At 33.3% G+C, this 20105-nt stretch overlaps 1 protein-coding gene across 2 annotated transcripts in view; it reads right to left on the bottom strand.

The window, feature by feature from the left end:
* MGAT4C (MGAT4 family member C) overlaps window positions 1–20105 on the bottom strand; it is a 273940-nt gene that overhangs the window by 9390 nt on the left and 244445 nt on the right. For both annotated transcript variants that reach the window (XM_057742028.1, XM_057742029.1), the window contains exon 3: window positions 2623–2775. In XM_057742028.1, coding sequence (XP_057598011.1) covers window positions 2623–2769 — 147 coding nt within the window. In that variant the 5' untranslated portion in view covers window positions 2770–2775. The remainder of the gene's footprint in view (window positions 1–2622; window positions 2776–20105) is intronic.

The following is a 20105-nucleotide window of genomic DNA, read 5'->3' as shown; positions in this document are numbered from 1 at the left end:
AAATGGTGGAAAAGGGAGACGTATTAGAAAGAAACTGCATTATACTCTAGTAGGAGGCCAGTTTTCCATGGATATTAGACAGTTTTAGAAAAACAATTTTAATTTAATTTTACATGAATGATTTAACAAATATTTCAAATATTTATACATATTAAGCCTTGGGATAAAATTTAGCTCAAAATGCAATTTAGGTAGAAAACATTATCTAGTAAATAGTGAAAAATTAAACTAATAAAAATATTGTCATTGAATTGTCATTATGGGGATATGCTTGTATTTAATAACCATTTTAATTCACTTTTTCTAACAATATAAGTATTTAAAAATAATTTCAATTTTTTAAAACTAATAAGCAATCTCTCCTCTGCACCTGTGATGATTTACAAATTTGACTAGATACATGGTTATGTAGCAAGAAAATTTTCATTGAGAAAGTACTCTTTAGTAAGAGCTACTTCATTAAATCACACTTTTTTAATTAGGTGGCTAGGACCGACATTTAGATATAAATGTGTAAACAGAGCAATAGTATTTGATCTTCTTATGGATGTATATACTCTACTACTTCTTATACATTTTACAGTGAATTTGAAGTTGTTCTGTTCCAAAAAGACATAAGGATGTTTGATGCATGCAATAATCTTTTGTCTACATAAGGTTAAATACTGAAATTGCACTTGAAAGTCTTATAAATGCATCATCATTGAATACAAGTATCCTGCCAATACCATGTTTTTGATTTACAAGATGTGATATACTTCTACCAGTACATACAGATGCAAGAAATAAATTTTTATCACAAACTTAAATCATTAATCAAGAGCTCCTCTAGTTAATTTATGATCTTTAATTTTATTAATTAAGAAACAGTTGGATCACTTGGGCCTTGCTCTGTCACCCTTAAATTTCATAAACCTAATAATCAGGTTAAAAAAATCTAAAATGCGTATCATTAGTAAGTTTCTCCAGTTTGTTATGCTTACCTAAATTATGCCTAGTCAAATTCTGTTAACTGTGGTAACTTCAGCATTGTGAATTGACTAAGGATGGCAGAAAAGTCCACAAGATTAAGACCTATACTTGAAAGTAAAAAGCTTAGGCAGAGTCCAGATCGAGGAATCTGACAGAATTTCAGCATCAAAGAACAACGCTAAAGGAAGGAAGATGCTTTATGGAAGACCTCCTAAGAGGATGTGCACCAACTTAGATTATGTGGTTGGCTCACAGGATATAGACTAGTATCTGGCAAATAGTAGGTAGTTACTAAATCATGTTCAATTAATAAAATAAAGTATTTTACTAGGAAATGCTCTTTGTAGTTACTGTCAGATTCTCTCTAGCTAAGATGTTAATGGAAACGTTCAGCATGCTTGTGTGATAAAAAGTATTTTCCAGTCCTCTGTATGTCCAAAGGCTTTGATTACCTGAAATATGTGAACAGGAATAACTGCATAAAGATTAGAATTTTCCCAGATATCTTAAGCTCAATTCAGATAGGAAAAGTGAATAGGCAATAGTGTCCATATTACTCTCACCAGACATGAAATTATATGATAATTATAACAAAAATAAATAATAGAAACAAATTGAGTTCTCACAATTAGTCAGAATGTGTCCTTTTGCATACTTTCATAATTCACTTAAAGTTCATTCATAAATTATCTACTAATTTTACCTTTTTTAAACTACTGAATAGATTTCACATTATTATCTTTAGTTCTTGAGCTTCTCTGTTACTTTTCAGTGACCATAAAAGTACAAATGGTGGCCATTTAGGGTTATTCAAAATTCAAATGAGATGTCACACATTGTAATAAAATATTCCTTCTTAACAAAACAGCACAATTAGTATTACTGATTAGACAATGAGATTTTAAATTTTTTGATAATGTAGAAAAGTAGAGAAAGTAAGGAGTAATGTCTTTAAGCAAATTTTGTTTATTCTATCTACCACTGACCCTTGAACAACATAGGTTTGAACTGCTCAGTTCCACTTATAAGTGGATTTTTTTCCAATAAGTATGTAATACACTACTACATTATATGACCTGAGGTTGGCTGAATCTGCTGATGCAGAAACGTGGATATGGACAGCTGACTGTAAAGTTATACTCAATTTTTTGACTGCCTGGAGGGTCAGTGCCCTTAAACCCCACATTGTTAAACAGTCAACTGTATTTCAAATTAAAGTTCAAAAATTACAATGATTTTACACAATAGAAATTCATATAGGGATGATAGCTAACTTATTTGTAATTAAATGTACATATTTGAACCACTATATCTATACACACACACATATACATAAATATATATAGCATTAAAGAAAACATTGCAACACAAACCAAAAAAATTGTAATGTTGGTAATATATAATTAATATAAAGAGTAGCTAGATAGGAAATATACATGTTATAATTTTGTTTAAACTAAGTAGCTAGATAGGAAATATACATGTTATAATTTTGTTTAAACTAAGTAGCTAGATAGGAAATATACATGTTATAATTTTGTTTAAACTAAGGCTATTTCAACAGCCTGGGACGGAAGTTAGGTTACAAGTGGACTCTGGTTTGACTTGGGCCTTATTTTGAACAAAAAATAATCAACCTCCAAGACTTACCATAACATAGCTATCTTCAATGTACATGTTCATAAACAGAAGGAAAATGACAAGAACTCCCAAGAATGAGACCATAGAACGTTTTCGCAGGCATCGCATTTTATCTAGTATATCAAAAATATGTTTCACTTGGTGAAATTTAAACATTCTCTCCTGTGGAAAAGAGGCACAGAATTACTAACAATTAATTTTGTATGCAAATATTTCTTCATCATATCAATGAAATCCAGGCCTTTATAAAATCTCACTCTTCAAATGTTTGAACCAAAATTGTTTCCAATTTCACAATAGAGTTGGCACAGGTTATTAATACATTAATATAAGGATAATGAAGAGGTTTATATTTATGTAGAGTAAGTAAAAATGAAAAGCACAGTTATTTCTGAACAAATAAACATTGGTAACAATAATGAAAGAAAATAATAGTCCTTTGATGAGAAAGAATAAAAAGAAAAGAAAAGCAAACATTGAAGGTACCATTCTGCCTCTCCATACTATAATGTAATGAAAAGTTGGATGTTCTAAGTTCAATATAAATACTAAGTCATGAAGAATTGCATCCTAATTCTATTCTTTTGAGACAAAGAGAAAATGTAAATGATGTGATACAAACTGCATTTGCAAAGTTCAAATGTATATAATTATATATAAAGATAATGAGAATATCTATTAACATTTATTATATATTTCTAACTGCTGGGCAATACACTTTGCATGGATAGCTCATTGAATCTTCATACCAATGCAAAAACTTTAACACTACAATTAGACCAATTTTACAACTTAAGAAAAACAAGGCTTTCTCAAGGTGTCTCCATAAGAGATGATTCTAGCTTTTAAATCTTAGAATTATCACAGAGTCTGCTCTATTAACCACTACTGGTATATAGTTTATTAAGTAGATTTCATATGATATTTTAAATATATTGTTGCCAACAGACTATCACATATGTGATAATAACTTGTGATATTGATCTGTTGAATAAAATAAAAATAGTATAGTAAATATAAATTTAATTGTCTTGGCAGAAGGTAAAATTTTGATTAAATCTATTTAACCTAAAACACAAATATAAAGTATGAGGAGATGGGTGATATATGATATTTCAACTAGTATAAGAAGTGGTAAAAATAATGTTTTGATGACAATACTGTTGTGCATTCTGCATTAATGCAAAATAGAGCAAAACAACAACAACAAAATCTTTAAATATAATTCCAAAGAGTTGACAAAAACAGAAATTAAGTCCTTAGAGAATAGTGGTAGTCACCCAAGTTCTAACATCCAATCTTCCAACTTACAATCCTCCAAAATTCATTCAAAGCAATCAGAGCATAAATAAACCTTCCTTCCATAGTATGTACCCTCAGCATAACCAGGAGAAATATAATAGCACAAAGTTCAATTTACATGTAAGTAAAAACAATAACACCCAGGACAAGCAGAACTGGCTGAGGAGGCCATATCGGAGGTCAAAAGACAGACCAAAATATGTGTCATTTATTAAACAAATTATGCCAGACTACACCACAGTAAAAGAAAAATAAAGAATGCTAATAATGATCTATCTAAACTCCTCTCTCGCCTCAAACATAGAATTACATGGATCCAGGAAAAACACAAATAAATATTCAGAAAAAAGCAAAACAAATTAAAAAATCCAGAGCAATGCTAAACAAATTTACTGAGAAGGAAACTGAAATAGCTGAAGGAACTCTGATATTAGGATATTTGTTGTGCCATGAAGCAAGAAGCTCTCAGAGGTTATTGGGGTCACATCTAAAGTACACAGAAAACAATTTGAGGAGGTTTATATTGAGAAAATTTGGGAAAAAACAACAATGATCAAAAATGACTATGATTGATAGTAAAATACTGAATTAATATAAATTCATGATTATATTTTGATAATGAAAAGGAGAGAAAAAGAAAGTAAGAAACCTATCTGCCACAACTGGAGATCACTGCACCATCTTCTGATCCCAAAATCAGTAATTGAAAGAAAAGTATTAAAGTTTTCCCTCTGCATTTCCAAGAGGAACTGTATTTCATCCACAGTTGATGATGGTTATTTTCAGACACTGGACAACTGGCAGCACAGGGCAATTATCCTTCAGAAAAAGGAAACAAAAATGGTAAGCCCCATAATTTCTCCAGTTTGCTGCCAGAAGGCAGTTTTTAAAAGGCAATGCAGGGTATTGATGAAAGAAATTGAAGAAGACACAAACAAATAGAAAGATATCCTTTGTTAATAGATCAGAAGAATTAATTTTGTTAAAATGCCCATGTTACCCAAAGCTATCAAATACAATCCCTATTAAAATTCCAATGGCAGTTTTCGCAGAAATAGGAAAAAAAGAGCCCCTAAAATCTGTATAGACTACAAAGACTCTGAAACCCCAAAGCAATCCTAAGAAAGAAGAACAAAGCTAGAGGCATCACACATCCTAATTTCAAACTATATAATAAAGATATAGTAGTTAAAACAGTACAATACTGTCACAAAAACTGATACTTTGACCAGAATCAAGAAGTCAGATATAAACCCATGCATATACACCCAACTAATATTTGACAGGACAGCCAAGAATACTTAATGAAGAAAGGATAATCTGTTCAATAAAGGGTGTTGGGAAAACTGGATATTCACATGCACACACACACACACACACAAAAGTAAGTTAAACCCCTATCTTACACACTCACAAAAATTAATTCAAAATAGTTTAAAGACTTAAACATAGGACCTAAAACCATAAATTTCCTAAAAGAAAACATAGGAGAAAATCTCCTTGATATTGGTCTTGGAAGTAATTTTTCACATATGACACCGAAAATATAAGGAATAAAAGCAAAAATAAACAAGTGGGCTATATCCAACTAAAAATCTTCTGCACAACAAAAGAAACAATCAACAAAATTAAAAGGCAACCTATAGAATGGGAGAAAATATTTGCAAACTGTATATATGTTAAGAGGTTAATATCAAAAATATATAAGGAACTCATACAACTATCCTAATGCCAATACCACACTATCTGAATTATTGTCTCTTTATTTTATCTTAAAACAAGATAATGTGCATCCTCTAACTTCACTTTTATTTTTCAAAATTGTTTTGGCTATTTCAGGTCTTTTGTAGTACTATGGAAATTTTATAATTATCAATTTTGACAGAAAAGAATTAAGATTTTTATCAAGATTGAATCAGATATGTCTTGGTCAATTACTTAGGAATTATTGGGGAAACTTCAGTAAAAGGCCACTCTTGATTATGTAATATATTTACTCATAGATCTAATTTTTAAACAGAGGTAGAGAATATGATGGAGAAATAGTGTGTAAAAGTTATGTGTTCTGAAGTGCAAAAATTAACTAAAAATATGAGAAGAGAGAGAGAGGAAGAGGGGAATAGAATAAGTTCACCTGTATCTACACTGTATAGATAACAGGGGTGAGTCAAAGACTATGGTTTAAAGCAGGCAAAAGAAATATCAGAAGCAAAAGTAAGGAAATGGAACAAGTGGCATAAATAAAGGTATTAGTAAGAGGTAGCTACTCAAAACAAAAATACAAAAATTCCTAAAAACACTAAAAGAAATTATAGACAAAAATCTGTAAAAATCTACTACATGGAGAAATTTATTAAGTATCCCATAGTACATAGCATAAAAATACCATAGGACAATAGAGTTTAAACAAAACACATTAGTAATATCAATAAATGTAAATGGGCTTAACTCATTTTTTAAAAGGAAAAGATTTTCAAATTAGTGTTTGTGTGTATATGTGAGCACAGGCACACACACACACACACACACACACCCAAACTCTAAAATGTGTAAAAGAAACATACATAAAACAAAGTAATTCATAAAGGTTAATGATAAAGGAATGAGCAAAGTATTTCTAGCAAATACAATGAGATACCATAGTTTGCAATCCTGATACAAAATGTGGGTGAATAGGCCATAAAAGCATAAAATTACATAATTAAGGTTACTTTATAAATGCTAAATGCCACAGTTTCAACAAAATATGACCAAATAACACAATGAGCGACTTCCTAAATCTGAAACAACAGAAGATTCAAGACAAAACTCTTAATGCTAGGAACCTTAACACAGTCCAAGATAGGTCAAGAGGCCAAAACTTATCTAGTATCACAGCAGAAAAATGAAGAAATCAAGAACTCTTAGAAACATAAGCAAACATTTATGGATCTGCAAATACAGTATGGAATATTAATATTTTTCTCTGAGAATTTGACAGTTTAAATAGTCAAAATATCAGCAAGGAAAGGATCTGAGTAACCCAAAGTTCTCTTAATATTTAAAAACTTTTGGTGTGTTTTGGTCAACAAAGTACATATGATAGGAAGGAGTTTAAAGAATGTTTCCTGCCTGATCATAAGCCAATATAATTCAAAATAATCCAACAAAGGAGGATAGAGCCATATTCCTTGAAAGAGATATGGTGGCCTAGAATAGTAAGGTGGAAATAGAATGGCAAGTCGAGAGATTTAAAAGCAAGGTAACACCTAGATAGCAAGATAGAGTTACTGGGTAGCCATCTAAACTTAGATTTTAACCCACAGACACTGGAAAAACATTAGTTTCTCAGGTCCCAGTGTAGAAGAGAGCATATTGATAAAAGCTACTAATAATACTCATTATCTATAGAAAACCACTAAATCAAACAAGGCATGCAAAAACTCACCATCCTTTAAACTGCAATTATTAAAAGAAAGTAAAAATTTGGTTTCAAATTTTTAAACAAATGAGCATATCCTGATAATATAAACTTCGTATAGAATGCTCCTCACAAATGAGGACAAGTTACTTGAATAATATTTGGTTCCATGTTCAGACAAAGTCCTATTTGTTAGAAATTTTCCACTTAGTTTTAAATAATTTCAGAAAGGGCTAAAAGTGTTATTCAAAGGTAATGGATCAATTATTACAGATTTGCTTTATTTAGAAAAAATGATAACTTTTATTATCATGGTTTGAGTAAATTACTTTCTCAAGTTGATACATTGTCTTTATATACCCTAAATATCATCAGAGATTCATCTGTTAACAACAAATTCTACAATATGCTTTATCTCTTGCACACATGATGGGAAGTATCGAACACATTTTGTTTAGCAGTTTTACTGCAAGTGTTTTCAAAAACAGCTCCTTTGTTACAAGTTTATAATACAACACCTGATTTTGAATACAGCTATGGAAATAAGAATATATAACAACCCTACCCCCCACCCTAAATGTATGCAAAGTTGGCACATCTAGTTCAATAAGACAATCTGTTTTTGTTTAAGGAAAAATCACATTCTCTTCAGAAGACCCATGTGCTAAATGTTCATGCATATTAAACTACTATAACCAAACTTCAAATACACAGCTATTTAAAATTATTTTGATGTAACACCATATAAAATAATTCATTTTTAAATGGAAAGCAATCATTTTCACTCTATAATTTCCATCACAAAAATTATTATATATGAATATATGGATATATATACGCACATATAAAATGTATATTATACTTTCATATATCTCACATACAACTTTGAAATTATAAATCCTGTAGCATATGTTCCTATATATTTACAAACACATAATTATACATATATAAGTAAATCTGTATTCACTGACAAGTAAACAGGTAAATCAGCAAAAAGGTACTATTCTTTCTCACTATTCAATACTGAATTTTGTCTTCTCAAGTTACAAACCATCACCAAGAGGATACAAGGCCCTTTTAGTAACCTTCTTCCCTCCTGTAATATTGTTCATTCCCCCTACCCCATCCAACCTTCTCTTCTTTTCTCTCTTTGCAACCTTTTGGCATTACATGACCTCTCCTACAAACACTTTTTTGAGCAAAATTCAAAATTGAGATATTTAGGTAGGACTTCTTCCTGAGCCTAGTTCCAATTTTTGAATAATGCCTATCATCTCTATGTAGATTTCCCTTTGGCTACTCAAAACACTAAGAATCTAAAACTATAGGCTGATTTTTCCCTTCCATTCTGCTCCTCCTTTCAGAGTCTCACTATTGGTAAACCTAGCTTTCTAATCTGTTAGTCAAATGATCTGGGTTTAAAAAAAAAGCCTCCTACTCTCCCACAGTCAGAGAGCCTTGTCTTGGATCCTCAATTTCTCTCTCACTGCCACAATTTCTCCCATCCAGTTAGCACTGTCATTATCGGAGCTCAGTTTAGTACTTCCTTCAACGGCAACAGCAATAGATTCCTGACGGTTTTTCCTACCTGTCCGCTGTTTATCGTATTTCTAAAGTTATCAGAACCTATACCAGAAGCGAGTTGGTAAATTCCGACTCCCAAACTGGAAATGGGAAGAACGGCACTAGAGGAGACCTCCGGAACCGTTTCCAGCCCAGGCATGTTCAGAAGATGCCTGCTTGGTAAGATGAGGGAAAACGTAACAACAGTGTCCTGCTGTGCTCCCAGGCAGAAATCAAGAGAGCTACCTGCAAATCACCTCAGTCATCACAATGATAAAACAATGCCCCATGATAAACCTCGCGTTAGCAAAGAGGCACAGCCAGCCCTGCACGAAGCTCAACCAGCCTGTGCACTCAGATCCGGACTTCTCCTGCTACTCGAACCCAGAGGTTTATGTAGTGAAAACTGTAACAGAAGACAAATTCCGTTGATCCGTTTCAGTATTGCTCTTTGGAAAAATGAGGGAAGAGGAACCTCACGCCTCTTCAAAACTATTTTATGTATTTAGTTTTCAAATTCTCGAATTAGCTGCATTTTTTTTTACTCCGCATTTTATGAGAAAGTGACTCTAGGAAGAGAGCAGAGGAGAGCTCGGGCAGGTAGAGGAGGCAGAGGACCTGGACAGTTCTTTTGAATCAAAACTACAGTTTCTACATCCATCCTGTCCTACTTCTACTTCCAACTCCTGAGGTAAAATAACCAAAGCTTGCTCTATTTTGTAATAAGAGTAATTTTATATTAAATTGAAAAAAATTCCTTTCCTACGGGAAATAATAAAAGAACTGGGGTCCACCGTGGTGGGAGCCTCAGTGCTCAGGCACTCTCTCCCTTTGCTGGCTCCCTACAAGCTGTGTATGCTGGGGCCATGTCGATCACCTAGAGTCTGAAGAAGATCCAAAGGACCAGCAGAGAATACATTGCAGGACAGCATCACTTTCTGGACTGTATGGAAGGCAGAGATCTGGCATCTTTTGCTTGAGGACATTGAAATTTATACAGGTTGTGACTTTGTCCAAAGTCACCTAACTGGAGGAAGCACATTGCAAAGTTGCCACCACAATGGAGTTTAGATTGCTTGAAACTGGAGCTTCAGCAATTGCTGCAATAACTGGAGGAAGAAATACTATGAAACCTTAATAGCTTTATCCAGAAAGTTTCAAGATGGTAATTCAGGGCATCTAAGCTGCCAACACCAGTGTCCTCCCTCTGACCTTTAATGATGTTAAAGTGTTTTCTCCTAATGTTTCACTTGTATACAGTTCGCATTTTTTATTTATTTTTTAAAAGTTTTAATCATCTTTACTCATATAATGAAGACAAGAATACCACTGCCATATCACAGTTCACATCTTTTAAAAATGCATTGCAGGTGATCACAAAGTCTCTTGTCCAACTAACTTTATCGCTTTGAAATTCTACAAGGTTGACCAAAATGGGTGATGATTTGGACGTATCAGTGTGTGAGTGGTTGTGGGAAAACAACTCCACAGAAATGGGCTACATCTCTTTCTCATACAAGCCTTAAACTACTGTAACCTTACATTGAGTACCAGTGGAATGGTTGCTGGTGGTCCAGATAGTCCAGAAAAAATAGCCAAGGAATTTGGCTTGGAGGATGGACAGGTGAAAAGAAAGGATCAGGTTACACTTAGGGATAGTAATCCAGAAAGGTTCTGGATTGGGGTCCAAAATCTTTGATGAACTGCCATGCACAAATCAGTGAAACGCTGAACAGTCAGTGGACAATACCTTTTTTACAAAAAAAAAGAAAAAGTTCATACATTAGAACTTTCTATCCTACTAGTCTGATGCTCCTGTGTCTTCAAGTTTTGTCACAGGTTTGAGATCACCTACCTCTGAACAATTTCAAAGCCAGGAGGATTTTTGAAAGTCCTGGTTGAATAATAGGAAGATGGACTGGTTATACCAGGACTTGGACTTCCTTGGCAAAACTCTAGTTGAGAGCAGACCCAAGCTACTGAAAATAACATGGTGTGCAGATGGGATAGTTCCAGGGGAAGTACACAATTTCCCAACACCAACAGCAACATTCCTGTGCCTGAAGATAGCTCCTGGGGAAATACAGCAGATCTTCCTGAAGGGTCTGTCAGATACTCTCCTTTGGAATTTGGCATTGAGTGGCATCAGTCCTGTATCACAGGTAAATCTGAGGCACATAGTGAAAACTAATCTGTGTGTTAGGTCTGGAATCCTACTCCTGGTTAGAGAAATTTGAGAATCAAACTATTTAGAAGTACATAAGGCCAAGAAGGATATTGTTTGGTGCAACACAGTTTATTTCTCAAAGACCTAACTATAAATTGTTATGTATGTGGGTATGTTTTTGTACATAATTCCTTTTTCCTTCTTAAGCTCAGTATATTCTTGGCATCAGCTTAAGAAAAGTACTGTTTTCCACATTTGCCTCACATTTAATCTTTATGGATTTGCTGTCTTCTCTTACCAAGGCTCACATTTTGGAATTTAATTTTTAGGTCACCAAAATGTTACTTCCTTAACAAAGATTTCTCTGAACCTCATTTTCAGTCAAAAATCATTCTTCACTTTTATGAATTCTTATCATTTTAGTTATATGTCTCTTTAAAAAAACACATTTATTTATTTATTTATTTATTTATTTATTTATTGGCTGTGTTGGGTCTTTGTTGCGGTGTGCGGGCTTTCTCTAGTTGCGGTGAGCAGGGGGCTATTCTTTGTTGAGGTGCGTGAGCTTGTCATTGTGGTGGGTTCTTCTGTTGTGGAGGAGGAGCTCTAGGCTTATAGGCTTCAATAGTTGTGGCTCATGAGATCTAGAGGGCAGGCTCAGTAGTTGTGGCGCATGGGCTTATTCGTTCTGCGGCATGTGGGATCTTCCTGGACCAGGGATGAACTCATATCCCCTGCATTTGCAGGCGGATTCTTAACCACTGTGCCACCAGGGAAGTCCCTCTATATGTCTCTTAGTTCACTTAATACTTTCTGCTTCTTGATATTGTATTTATATGCCTTATTTCCCTTTGGATTCTGAGCTTCTTATATGTAAAACATTTTTTGAAAACTTCTTATCATATTACTTGAATACTTGGATTTTTTTTGAAAAAGATAGCAAATAACCACTACCCTGGGGTTTCATTTTGGCTGTGCACTTTTGCATTTTAGAAATCTTGCACTTGAAGCTATGGAAAAAACTACCAACCTGTGAATATTTGCATCTCTTTTCCACAGCACAGCACTCTTAAAAGCTTGCCTAAGAGCTTCCCTGCCATGACCCAGACCTACAGTGTAATCTCTGGGCTCTTTGGTTGCAAAAATGCAAATAAGCATATCAAACTTAACTTTGTACATTATCAAAGCACCATGGACTCTTCTATGTTTGTTTGTTTTATAATTTATTTAAGTGAGAAGTGAGGATAATGTCACTTGTTAGTTTTATTATTTAATGGATTGAAATATTTTATACCCAAGATAAATCAAAGTCTTTGGGGACATTTAAGAAATGTAGCAGAAAAAATTAATGCTGACTCTGGAAACAATTAGAAGACCAGTATCAAAATAACTGGTTTGTGTTGGGGAGCCTCCAACACATGTAATCTGATTTGTTTAATATCAGAATTCAGATATGGTGCAAAGTTTTAGAAGCCATGCAATTTGGGGACATATATTCTTCGGACCTATGGGACTATCTATTTACCTTTACTACCTCACATATCTGCATATATATGTATAGGAATAAAGATTCTGTCTTTGTAACACTGTGAATATCTATTATTGACCTCAAATCATTGCTCATGGAAGCAGATAAATTGTTGGTTGTACAAACTTCTTTACATTTTTTTCTAGGGAAGACACTGTGGGGGAATCTGTATGCTAGTTTCATCAACTCAAGAAAAATGCCTATTTATTAAAGAATTGATGCTGATATAAAATGACAAGTGGATTATTACACAGTAGAGCCATTTGCTTAGAGTACATATGCTTATGCATGTCATCATGTTTCTGGAATGTTACTTGGGATATATGCAACAAACCACCAAATGTTAATGAGCTCAGTTCTCTCCCTCCAGCTCTTTGGGTAAAATCACACTTCCCAGTGCAAACTATTCCATGGCCCATATAAAAGGATGGAAGAAAGGAAAACCATATTCCTACCTACCTGAATAAATGTGGTTTCATTAATCTCCCCCAAGGCACTAAGCTGTAATTTATATTATATTTAATAGTCTATTTTTAAATCAACAGTCAGAATGCAAAAATCAATTACATTCTCCACATCACATGGACTTGTATCCAGTACTTAACCTCACATCAGGGAAAACATGAAAGAAGTCTTGCTGTCAACTGTTTATCTGTCTGACATGTGCCACTGTGTGCCTCTGACTTGCTTGGCTTGCCTTTTTTAATGTGCGCCCAATTTGTTTTTCTACATTGCTTTGTGGAAGGCTGCACATGCCCTCGGGGCAGTATTCAATATTTTCCAATGAACAGAAAGAATGTTGCTGACATAGCAAAAGCTTCAGGATGCCACAAAAATGAAAAGGGTCTTGCAAAACATGATTATTATTACATTTTGTACAAAAGGCTCAGACAGTCAGAAACTGACAGGAACAAATGTAATTGTTTTTTCCATTTAAGATTTTTTTTTTAACAGTCCCAAGTTGTACTGTCCATTTGCAGCTATAGGTGGTAGTGAAGTGGAAAATTATAGAGGCTAGACTATTCCACAGGGTTCACAGTGATGACCAGTGAGATTTATTTTCTGGTTCCTTGAAGCTTCAATGCAGATAGAAAATGTGTAGCATTGATAGGCTGAAGGTTTTCTGCCACTGACTATAAAAACAGGAAAACTTGAGATGAGGATTGGGAAGAAAGAGCAGTGTTTTTCAACATTGAAGCTAAGACAAGACGGACTTTATTTACCAACTTATCTTTTAGAATGTCACTCTTTTATAGATTTCTAATTTCTTTCCAATGAGCTGAAAAAGGCCTGGCTAGAGTAGAACCAATAAGAGCAAACATTGAGAATGCAAGAGTTAGTGCTAAGGAAAGAAATAGTCTTTTTTTTTTTTTAAATCAGGTATAGTTGTTTTACAATGTTGTGTTTCTGTGCAGTGAAGTGCAGTTCCTTGTGCTATGCAGCAGCTTCTCATTAGTTAAATATTTTATACATATTAGTGTATATATGTCAATCCCAATCTCCCAATTCATCCCGCCCCTTTCCCCACTTGGTGTCCATATGTTTGTTCTCTACATGTCTCTATTTCTGCCTTGCAAACAGGTTCATCTGCACCATTTTTCTAGACTCCATATATATGCGTTAGTATACGATATTTATTTTTCTCTTTCTGACTCTGTATGACCGTCTCTAGGTCCATCCACATCTCGTCATAAAAGCTGTTTTAAGTTGCAGTTAAGAAAGAAAGAATGATAACGAGGGTGATGACTAACTCCTTCAGAGGGCTGTGAAATATATTTTATTTAACCTTCCACAAAACTCATTAGGTAGATAAGAATATATTTATGATTATGCTCACATTACAAATAAGAGAACTGAAGATTAGATAAAGTGATGGGCCCAGGTACAGTATCGAGCAATTATGCTATATAGGCATGCTAAAGAGCAGTTAGGTTTTCTTTCTAAGTCTTTAACTTTTTATGCATTCCAGTCTACTCAAAGAGTTTATCTGAAAGATATAAGAAGTAGGTGCTTCCAAATCAAGTTAAAATTTGGTTAAAGCAATACTATTGAAAGACATTAATGATCATATTTCTGTCACTAATACATAAGATGATTATTTTTCCCCAAAGGAACTGTGCAAACATTAATGCACAATTACTGGTATAGTATAAAAGACTATAAGATGCTGTTGCAATAAAATTGCCACACATTTTTGTATGCTGATGGATCGGGTAAACTTTAACTTGAATTCAGTTATATGAAATACCAGTTTGAGTAGATACATATAATATATACATACATATTTTATTTAAATAGTACGCTGTATTAGAATAGTAATTGCTTTTCTCTTTAAGTAAGAATTGTTTTTGTTAAGCTTGTTATTAAATTCTAAGATCAGAATGAATCAGTTTATTATACATAATCCATTATCAATTTATTTATTCTTTCTTTCAATCATAGATAGAATTCACACTAAGTACCAGGGATCCATGCTGGGCACAATGACTGCAATTTCATATCCAGCTTAACTGGAACAGAAAAAAACAAAACAAAATAAAACCTTACAGAGGGAAGTACAGTAAAATCTTATGGTGTGGTTAGAAGTACATTCCTGATAGTTGTTCTCAGGAATTTTTAGAAACATCCGTAAGTGATGGTGTAGTCTCTGTTGCCCTAGATGTTAAATACTGCTTTTGTTCTTTCAGCATTTATTGAAGCTTCACTATGCACATGACGTTGTGCTAGAAAGAAAAGATTAATATGCCGATATTTTTGCCCCGCTGTTTAATGCAAGGTAAATGGAAGGTAGATGTGCCAAAATTCAATCCATAAAGTGTTACACGTATGACTCTAGAAATGTGCACAAATTACAGCAGAAACACAAAATAGGGAAAGAAGGGAGTTGTGCTGTTTACTTAGCAGTGGATGTCTTCAGGAAATATCCCATAGAAGAGGTGATAGGGACAGGAGCAGGATAAGGGTGGAGAATATTCCAAAAAGGGGTGTAGCAGAAAGCAGCTTGTAGAGTGTAACATTGGTAACATTTCTGTTTTATGAAGTTGTTTTCTTTTTTTCTTAAAATCTTACTACCATCTAAGCAGAAATAGTACAAACTAATACACTACAAAGATCTTGACAAATAAAATGAGAGGACTGGTTTCAGACTTTTATTCCACAGTAATTTTATTAAAAAAGAAAGATACCGAGAAAATATCTTGGGACTTTTGAAGAAAAATGCTATTATCCCATAACTGCAGTTCACAAAACTTATCTTTATTTTCCAGGGGCAAAATACACTATTTTTTTCCTAATACATAAGGTCTTGGCAAATAAAACACTTAAGTATTTTTCTTCTAAAAAATAAAGATATCTGCTAAGTCATTTTAGAGTTAAATTAAGAACCAAGAATGGAGAGACATGGTGAAAAAAGACTGCAGTTTCTTTTAATTTTGATTCCAAATTCAAGAAACCAATAGGACTTAGGTATACTCATGCTGATTTTGAATCTGAGCAGTGAAGTTGGACTTTATATTAAGTACTACAAGGCTCAGTTCCTCTTTTGTACCTTTGAATTTTCTAGAATCAAGAAATATGTTTATAAAACTGTACCCAATGTTCAAATAGAATACATTACCCATTGTTTATAGCCACTTGAAGCAGTAAGTGGATTTTTTCAGTTCATGAACTTGCTTACGATGGCTATAACATTAACATAGTTTGGAGTTTACAAGGGTAATTGCCAACAAATTTTGGTTTTGTTTATTCCCAGAAGAAAGGTGGTTGAACTGGGTAACTTAAAAGTCACTTCCATGTCAAGAAACTTGAGGAATTAATTGTTTTTTTCTTAAAAACTCTTCCTGAATGAAAATGTCCTATATCATGTGTCAATAAATCACCTATTATCTTGTATAATATTATCTTGCATCTAAGATATATAAATATTCTTATATATTTACTAGTCTTCAACACATAAAATTTTAATTATGTAAAAATGCATAGAGAAAAAGATTAAAGAACTACAATGAAATATTAATATTAGTTGCATGAACTTCATACAAGTACGGATGGCTGTTACTTTCTTCTTTATATTCTTCTGTATTTCCCAGTTTTGTTAGTAGGCATATAATATATTTTAAACAATATGTTTGTTAAAAAAAAGCACCTAAAATTCTACATATATTTAAAAAATTTTGCAAAAAAGTGTGAAGCAAAAATACTAGAAAGAATTAGTTCTAAAGGTAAAGATTGTATGTGTTCTGAGCCTAGGAGTGTTTTAGCTCTTCTTTCTCTTTTCATAAGTTGTAACATTACTGCTCATATATGAATTTTATGGACAGTATAATTTTCATTTTTAAAAAGACTCATAACTATAGTCCAATACCTAAATGGACAACTTAGGCCATAAGTTTCTGTATCCTACAGGTTGATAAGTAATTTCTGCTTGATTAAAGGTGCTAATTTAGATATAAGAAGACAAATATCATTAACTATCCTACAACCTGCTCTTGGTGGAATTGAAACAGTCATTTCCACAGTAAACAGTCATTTCCACAGTTAAATGCTCTAATGGGAAGCCTGTAAGTATCTATGGCCTAAGGATATTTCTAGCCATGGTATAATTGACATTTTAAAACATGTATTTTAAAGTCTTAATTCCCTTTATTCACCTTGTTGTCAGAAGTCTTAAAAATTTCTAATATATCAATTTTTTTTTTCAATTCCCAGGCTCTTAAGGTTAGGATTAAGCCTAATAACATTAACAGTTGTATGACAATCTTGGTTCATTTGGTTTATCCTCACGTGGAAACAGAATCAAGACTTTGTCTTTTCCCCTTGGTTACTGATTTCTTAAAGTAGATTAAGTGATTTTCTTTTAAAGAAGTAAATGAATTTAAAAATAGACATATTAACCTAGATTCATGATCAGTTCCTTAAGCATAATTTTTATACTAATCTTTCAGTCTCTCCTCTTTTTCATTCTCCCATGGTATGAATTACTTTATTGATTAGGACGCTATGGCCTGAATGCATAATGAAAATCCACGATGAAAAACTCATTTTAGAAAGAAATTAATAATTTCAACAGTGAAAACCAATTTTCCTGGTTCAATCTTGTCATCTATTTTGCCTTATTTCCCACGTGCACCACGAAGATCACCAATTCATGGAACCGTGCAGATAATCAAATAAAATGAAAAGTTTACATAAAATATGTTTCTTCAAGGCTAATCTCTAGCTCTCTCATACTAAAATAGTTATATTTCTAAATTCAGAAGCTAAAGATATTATTAGGGAATTACAGTTTTGAAAATGTATTCATTGTTGGAAAATTCATACAATAATATTTTCATATGTTGTTTCAGGAATTATGTAATTTATTGAGGAAAACAGGCTAGTAATATAAACCTATGAAAAAGCACTAAAAATAATTCTAAATTTCAGGGGAACTTATTATATGATAGCTGCTGTACTACAGGGTTTTCAACATGCATTTTCTATTTTAATCCTCCTAAGACTCCAATAAGTGGATACCATTATACTCATTTTTTTAAGAACTTTTATTGAGATACAGTTAACATACAATAAACTGAATATATTTAGAGTGTACAATTTGATATATTTTTTTCTTATTAGTAATGTATATATGGCAATGCCAATCTCCCAATTAATTCGCCCCCAACCCTCCCTGCTTTCCCCACTTGGTGTCCATATGTTTGTTCTCTACATCTGTGTCTCTATTTCGGCCTTGCAAACTGGTTGATTTGTACCATTTTTCTATATTCCACATATATGTGTTAATATACGATATTTGTTTCTCTCTTTCTGACTCACTTCACTCTGTATGACAGTCTGTAGGTCCAACCATGTCTCTACAAAAGTCTCAGTTTCATTCCTTTTCACAGCTGAGTATATATGTACCACATCTTTTTTATCCATTCATCCGTTGATGGACATTTTGGTTGCTTCCATGTCCTGGCTATTGTAAATAGTGCTGCAATGAACATTGGAGTGCATGTGTCTTTCTGAATTATGGTTTTCTCTGGGTATATGCCCAGCAGTGGGATTGCTGGGTCATATGGTAATGATATTCATTTTTCAATCAAGAAAAAAAAATGAGGCTTTAGGGAATGTTTAATAAATTTGTCCAGGGTCACATGGTTGTTGAGATTCAAGCCAAAGTCCTATCTGACTTTATATTCTACGCTCTTAAACATTATACTATCTTGTCTCTCTTCATATAGTGAAAGTAATTCATTACCAACTCGATTCTAATGCTTAGCCTTCCTGTGCAAAAAAGTATATGTTCATATGAAAAAGCATATATCCATATATATATTTCACCTGCCAAACTGGCCCATGGCAATGATTAATTAGGAGGAATACTGTTCTGCAGTTATGATGGCATGTTCATGTCACCAGTCCTGATATCTCATGTTTTTGCTAATATAAAAATAAAAACAAATGCTGTAATAAACAAAGGAAGTATCCAAGTCCTATTCATAAGGAGTGGGGACAGAAAGGGGACTTATAGTACTTCCATTTTTAAATGACACAAGTAATGAAAGGATACAAACAATTAGAAGCAGTGAATGTCCTCCTCCACCACCCCGCTAAGTTCCTACTAGAGATAACTAGTTCCCCCATATTGTAATTTTCCAGGGCTTTTTCTACACACACACACACGCACCTTCTTAAAATAACACACATACATTGAGTCACATTATATGTATTGATTTATGTCTTTTTTTTCTCTTCATATACGTTGGAAATTTTTCCATGTCAGTACCAATAGGGTACTTTATTCTTTTAAAAAGCTGAACAGTCTAGTTGCAACACTTAATTATTTGACCCCTGCCTTATAAATATATATACTAGTTGTTTCCAAATATTTTCTATTACAAAAAATGCTACAATAAAAATTTTTGTAATATACTTTTGTGCATAATTTTTGGTAAAAATCTTATAAGTGAAATTATGGGGTCAAAGGGTAGGTGAATTTATGATAGATACTGCCAACTTCCTTTAACCTTGTAACATGTTCCTGTGTATTAAATGTAACACATTTAGAACTGGTTCTGTGTTTATTGTTAGCATTTCAAATAGATCTCCCCTCCTCCCAATAAATTTAAGCAGACCTGAGAGATTGCTGTTGACAGCTTAGTTAAATAGCTTTGTTAGCTCTTCCAATCTGTGTGATTATAATTCCTCCAGAGCCAGAGAGATTACTGAAACGGGTCCTTTTTAATTAAGGTAGCAACAACAATGCATTTGTGTGTGCTATCGTTTCCTAAGTAGACAGTGATTTCCACAGAAAATGTGCATGCTTCAATCTGCGTTGGATTTGGTTTCTAAAATCATCATTATGAAAAAATATGTCCACACTCTTAAAAGAAATATGGCACAAATAAAGACATAATGAAACATTTTTAGGAAATCTTCAGGAAATAGAGGATTTTAACTTTAATGCTACACCTCGCAAGCAACTGGACCATCTAATATCACAACAGAAGGTGAAAGGGGCTGCGAGGAAATCCCGCAGAAGCATATTC

This window comes from Hippopotamus amphibius, chromosome 7 (genome assembly GCF_030028045.1).
Source record: "Hippopotamus amphibius kiboko isolate mHipAmp2 chromosome 7, mHipAmp2.hap2, whole genome shotgun sequence".
Taxonomy (NCBI): Eukaryota; Metazoa; Chordata; class Mammalia; order Artiodactyla; family Hippopotamidae; genus Hippopotamus; species Hippopotamus amphibius.
The sequence above is the reverse complement of the archived record's forward strand: the minus strand, read 5'-3'. Positions and strand labels throughout refer to the sequence as shown.